The sequence below is a fragment of the Echeneis naucrates genome, chromosome 14 (assembly GCF_900963305.1).
Source record: "Echeneis naucrates chromosome 14, fEcheNa1.1, whole genome shotgun sequence".
Classification (NCBI taxonomy): domain Eukaryota; kingdom Metazoa; phylum Chordata; class Actinopteri; order Carangiformes; family Echeneidae; genus Echeneis; species Echeneis naucrates.
The window spans coordinates 14,594,550-14,601,221 of record NC_042524.1 but is presented as its reverse complement, the minus strand read 5'-3'; the positions used below and the strand labels follow the sequence as shown (position 1 = coordinate 14,601,221).

Genomic DNA, 6,672 nt, shown 5'->3' with positions numbered 1-6,672 from the left:
TTACCAGACAGTGCCTTCGCTCATTTCCGAGGAGGGCTGTGACAGCTGGTTGGTGTATCCATTGTCACTGAGGGACACAGTGGTGTAGGGTGTGCTGGGGCCACACATCTCACTGGAGATGCTGTGCATGGAGCCCGGTCCACCGGGCTCAGGACTGGGCGAGTCTACTGGATGGTGGGACACTGTATCGGGGAAACACTGCACCTCTGCGGGACAGTGGTGGCCGGGGTGGTGGTGGTCTATGGCTCCTAATGGGGTGCCAGCTGGGACGGAGGAGGGTACAAAACCCAAGTCTGCTGGAGTCTGAGCCTGGGACGAGGGTGGGCCTTGGAAGTACTCATAATTCCCTCCTGAGCCGTAGTATTCTCCAGAATAATCTGCATTCATGAAACATGTCTGGATTAGTGTGATGTCTACATCTAAATTTAATATAACGAAAAACACTATAAGATTATATAGAAACCCCCCCCCCAAAAAAAAAAAAAAAAAACAAAAAACACTGTAGGCTATGCCTCAATGTTTATTTATTTATTTATTTATATATATATATTTTTTGCCAAGCAGTTAAGTCACCCTGAATTAAATCCAGTGAATAAATCGACCAGAAGAAGCACATTAAATTGACACTCAAATCAGCCTGTTCATCAGAAACCCCCAGAGCAGCTCGGCTCACCTCCATAATAGGAGAAGTGTCCCAGCTCTCCTGGCTCCAGCCTCTCTCCCAGCGCCCTCATCCTCCTCGGGCTGCGGAAAAACACGTGTCTCCGGGCGCTCAGCGCGCTCAGCTGCTTCATGCGCCTCTCCTTAGACCTCCGGTTCTGGAACCAGACCTTCAGGACGCAGGACGGACACCATGGAAGCAAAAGCACACGTCTTCCCTGAAGGTCACTCAAATTTCACTGCATTCAACATTTCCTGCGCTTCAGGAATATTTAGACTAAGATGTATTAATTGATAACCTTGGCATGTTTTTGGGCTATAAAAAAACAACAACAACAAAAAAAAAAAAAAAATGTGCGAGTGGAAATATGGTGGTATGAATATATGTGCGTAAATTCAATTTCAATTTCAACGTTTCAATTTTGGAAATAGAAGTAATGATAAAACCTCCTTCACTTTGAAAGCATCTGGATGCAGAAAATGATCCATCTTTCCGCCAGCTTTTTGAAAAATGTCATACAGCTCAGTGTTAAGTTAGTGCTGCTTTTAGGGGCAATGGGCGTAAAAAAAGATATAAAAACGAAAAAAAAGAGGCTTAAAACCCACATTAAGAAAAAAAGAGAGGGGGGTGGGTAAATAGCATTAAAGCATTAATGATGATTCCCCTCAGGGTGTTTGGTGTAAAAAAAAAATCCCCCTTTTCTTATTATTGTCCATAAAAGCTTGTCGGGACATTTGTTCATGTCCGATAATGGGTTTATAGGCAGAAATCACAACACACACTCATTTCCAGTGGCCTCCTGGCTGTGTGCCGCCTGTTTACCTGGATCACTCTCATGTTGAGGCCGGTCTCCCGTGACAGCTGCTCCCTGATGTGCCTGGTGGGCTTCGGTGTGGCTGCAAAAGCCGCTTTCAGGGTCTCCAGCTGTTTGGCTTTAATGGTGGTCCGAGGCCCGCGTCGCTTCCCGACGGCCCCCTGCTCGTCGTTCTCGTTGTTGCAAACATCTTTATCGGATAAATGTCCCGTTTCCGAGTCCTTCCCGTCATCCTGCGGGTCCTGCGAGTCCGGAGACAGACTTGGGTCGCTGCACGTCGTGACTGTCGGGATAATAATTGTGATGTCTGTCAGGCTTGAAGTAAAACATATTCGCAGGAATCCCCCTCATAGTAAAACAACACACTTAAATAAATTTATGGCAGGAATGTATCACTGACATCTCTGTAAACAAAGCAGAAACAATAATAATAATAATAGGCTAATAATATTAATAATGCTAATATAATAAATAATAATAATAATCAAAAACGATGGCTGATGATCACCTGAGAGGAGGATGGTGTCTTTGCCGTTGTTGTTCTGATAGTCCTCTTTGCAGACAAACTTGAACTCGTCCAGGATGTAGAGCTCCTCTCCGGTGGACAGCTGCTTGTTGCACATGACGCAGGTGAAGCAGTTGAGGTGAAACACTTTGCTCTTGGCTCTGCGGACCAGATCACTGGGTAAAATCCCCTGAGCGCAGCCGCCACACTTGGTGCCAAATCTCCTGTCCAAGAAAGCAGAGCAGCAGTCAGGGGGTGGTGGTGGGGGGGGGGGGGGTGTAGGATGAAGGGGGTGGGGGGGGTTCCCTGTAGATCTCACATCCGTCACACTTGTGCTAAAAAGTCAAATCTTCATAGTTTTATGATTCCAAACTGCACATTTTAGTCAGCCCTGATGCGCTGTCTCCTCCAGGCTAATGGCTCACAAAGGCATCAGGACCTGTTATTAACTGTGCAGTTGCTCTTTCACAATCAGCTCAGCATCAAGTGATATTAGGCCGATTGTAATTGCACATAGCATGAAAAAAATTGATAATATGCACTGGTCTGATTAGGAAGGAAAATAATATATTTTCACATTTTTCTTTTTGTGATTCTACGAGAAAGAGAAAAAGAAAACTAATAACATCCAGTTTAGGGATCAACGTTTGATATATATATATATATATATATATATGTACACATTTTTAACTGTCTGTAAAAATATGGATTGGGCAGAGTTGCATTTTTTTCCCAAATAAAAACGAAATCACAGTACCAATCGTGGGATTCTTACCTAAAGAAGTCATTCTTACAGTACAGCCTCCCCTCTCGTGAAAAACACTTCTCTGTCAAACTGCATTTGCATTCGCAGCACTGGACACATTTGATGTGCCAAGGTCTGTCCAAAACTTTGAGCAAGAACCTATCAAGAATAGGCTTTTCGCAGCTGGCACACTGAAGCATGGTGTGGACTTCCTCCCTGCCCAGTGTGTGTGTGTGTGTGTGTGTGTGAGTGTGAGTGTGCAGGAAGGGATAAACACTGTGTCTCTCTCCAACGTGTCGGTGTTGAGTCGCTTGGGTCCGATCCAGGAAATCCACTGCATCCAAACTAATGTCAGTAATTACATCACCATCCGAGAGGTCGGCCACGCCTCTCCTGCTCCACAGGAAAACAATCCACACGTGGAGAACAGCTCCAAACCAAAAGGAAAAAGGCTGTCAGGCAGCATGTCTGGAACAAAACTACAGACTGGAGAGCAGAGCCGGCCCGTCAGGATGATCCAAGTGGCCAGAATAATAATAATAATAATAATGATAATAATAAAACCAATCTAGGCTGCCCATGAGCGGCGGGTAATAAATCCTGAGTGGAGCCTACAGCAGGACGCTCAGAGCCGTCATGTGTCCGTCCAGCCCTCCGGTGAGCTCTGTCTGAGAGAAACGTTGGAAATGAGCGCACCTCTCAAAGCTCAGCCTATTGACTGTGAAGAAAGACGTGACGTCACATCCAGGAGAAACCTATAAGGAGACCTTTCGTTTCACTCAGATGCGTGAAAGTGAAATTACTGAGATGACATTTGAATAAAATCAAAATAAAATACAATAACATTAGTCGAAGAAATTACTATAAAAATATCAGGGCAATTTTGCCAGTTGACAGAATTAAACAGGATCGATAGCTTTTATTTTCCAGCCCCTACGCTTTAAATATGTTTTCCCTTGAGTTCAACTAAAAGTTAACTGGAAATTCTCAGTTTTTCTTTTATTTTAAAAAGCTTTTGCGTAAAAAGAAAAAGAAAAAAATATTTATTCCAACAAAATGTATGTAAAATAAAAATAAATAAATAAATAAAAATAATTCTAAAATAATAATAATAATAATTCTTTCTTTTTTTTATCTCTTTGCAGTGAGGCAGTATGAGCCTAGAGAAGAACAAACTGAGGGTCAATGATGATATCATGTGAATAAATTCATTATTTCTCCGGGCTGTGTGAACGGCATGGCTGCTAGATGACAAATGATCAGTGTGTGGGAGAGGACAGATGAACGCGCTGAGTTCTCACATAGATTAATGTTGTGGCCCAGCATTATTCCTCATTTCATTTGAAAGGACAAGGATCGCTAATGGTCATAATCTCTGGCGATTGGCTGTTTCTTATAGATGTTATCTCGGAGTGTTGGCGCGCTGGGGACGGTGATAAGGCGTTTCCCACACTGACTCCCAGCTCTGTTGGTCCCTGATACAACTAAATGATTGAATTAAACTTCTGTGAAGGAGATGGGATTGTTTCTGTGTTGTTTGTTTTGTTTTGTTTATGCACAAACTCAAAAATGCGAATCCAACATGCGCTTCAATTGCACAGCATTATTATTTTTTTCTTGTGATCTGACAACTGATTTTTGCATTTTCATTTTTAAATAACATTGCAACCGAGCCACTTACAAAGCCACAACTATCTCATAATCAATAGAAAATTGATGAAACAAATAAAATTCTGAAAAGAGAGAAATGAGGTCTGATTCATGGATCGTTCTATGCTAATTTAAAATATTTCTTAAATCTCAGACATTTGCTCTTAGATTGGGAAAAATGGCCTTCGTGGTTAAAATAATATCATCTGTTTATTAAACATAATGAAAGTATTAAGTACACGGTTTTAATAATCCAGACTAAGATCATTTCACTGGATATGAATCACTCCATGAACTCATAATTAGGCATTTTCACTTTTCTTCAAAGCACACCAACAGGCGTACTAGCAGCACCGCAGTATAAAATTTGCTGAATAGATATTTCATTCCTTTTTTTTTTTTTTTGTGGTTTGTTTCGTTTTAAGATTGTTTTTGATCACACTAACACTGAAAATACAGCAGCTGCATGGATGTATTTGAAGACTTCATACACATCCGGTGGAAGCATATCTTTATGTGATCCATGAAGAATGTTAATGCATACTTTTACCAAAGAAAATGTGTAATCACTCCCCAAAAAAAGAAAACTGACCCATGGTGTAAGCAGCAGTCTGTCACTGTGTGGTAATATGTGAGCAAAGCAGGAGTTCAGCAGTAAATGTGGCCGCTCCCAGGATGAACCTCAGGCCACCAATGCCAATAATCATTAGAGTAAAAATGCTAAAGACTCCTCATACATCTTTAAATCTGGTTTCAGACGTCCAAATGTGGGTGACAATGAGCAGACTAGAGGGGAGAGTAATTATCTCTGTGGTGTACTAAGTGCAAATTGTGTGGATAAGTGTCTCCTTCTGGGTTTGTGTTTCTCCATGAGAGGTGTTGATTAGAGCCTGGCTCGGCGAGCTGGCCCCCAGCGCAACTCCAGCACATGAGAGGTCCCTGTGCAGCATTGGAATCTGGCAGGGTGCACACTGTTTGTTTTGGAATGAAAAAAGCGTGTCATTAGTATTTGTTAATTGCAGCTAATTGGCCCTAACCAGATGAGCAAGGCCACCCACTGGGGAAAATTCATACAAATCATTGGTGGAAAACAAAATTAATTACTTGATGCTAATTAAAGTCAATTAAAACTGATTAGGCAGCAGTGGAATGTGAAAGTTATAGACAGGAGGAAAACACCTTGCGACGCACAATATGACATGACAAACACATTAGGCAGCTCACAGAGCTCCCTGCTGAAAAACACATCAGCATCTAAGCTGAGATACTGACTGCATCAACACAGACAACATTTAGTAAACTTTTGCTATACTAGTTCCATTATCCACGTCCTCTTTAAAATGAACGAGGCAGCTAACCAGAGCATGTGACATCACGTTGGCCTCGGTTCGATCTGGCTGAGCGTCTCTATTGCTCAGTGGAGGCCAAATTTTCCAAATTGCTCCTTTTGACCAGTGGCAGTTTACATGTGGCCTGTTTACTGCTTACTCTTGTTATTGTTTTTTTTTTTTTTTTTTTTACAAGTTTCCACAAATAATCCAGTTTGAGTTTGTTTAATTTAGGAGATTTTGATGTGGAATTTATTAGAGGTGGCTGGAAATAACGTAATAATTGCCAAAGACAACTATGCTTATGTGATCAGAGGAAACCAAACGTGGGTGCGCTTCTGTTTAAAAAGTGACTAAATGTACACTCCGCTGAAAAGGTGGTCCCCTCTACATACATAACACACAATGTTGGAACGAGTAACCCCATCACTGCAGGCTGACAGCCACAGAGAGAGGAGTAATCCTCACTGACCACCTCTATGCCGATCTGCCAGGTCACATCAGGGATTTGGTCTCATGCAGACGTGCAGCTTCATCAGCCCAACAATTGATATTAGTGATGGTTTGCACTGGACCTGTCATATTTACACAGAGGGGGTGGAGATGGAACAGCTTAGTCTGAAATTATATCCCTTAGGCCTCCCAAAGAGAACAGTCTATATTAAGTTAATGTAAAAACTCCCGCGTGTATAATCAAACTGCTATTGTGAATGGAGAGGAATTGTTCCTGCTGAACACCATCAAAAATTGTTCTCAATTAAGTCAAAGCTTTGCCGAAGCACTGAGATGGTCATTTCATGCACCGCACTTGATTATCGGGAGCTGGCAGTGAGTGGTGGAGTTCAAGCAGTGTCACACTGTCTGCGTGAGTGAGTACGGGGTCGAGGAAGAGGGGGTGCGCAGAAAGGGGAACCTACCCCAGATGACAGTGGAGAGAGAGAGAAACAGAGTCATCTGCCTGAGGGGCCG

The 6,672-nt window shown here is 42.4% G+C and overlaps 1 protein-coding gene across 1 annotated transcript; it reads right to left on the bottom strand.

The window, feature by feature from the left end:
• LOC115054643 (LIM/homeobox protein Lhx1-like) lies at positions 1 to 2,925 on the bottom strand. Its single transcript, XM_029519944.1, has 5 exons — positions 2,756 to 2,925; positions 1,984 to 2,204; positions 1,484 to 1,758; positions 674 to 830; positions 1 to 377 (listed from the first exon to the last, which is right to left on the bottom strand). Exons 1-5 carry the CDS (start codon positions 2,923 to 2,925, stop codon positions 1 to 3), a joined length of 1,200 nt encoding a protein of 399 aa, XP_029375804.1.
• Positions 2,926 to 6,672: the final 3,747 nt, after the last annotated feature.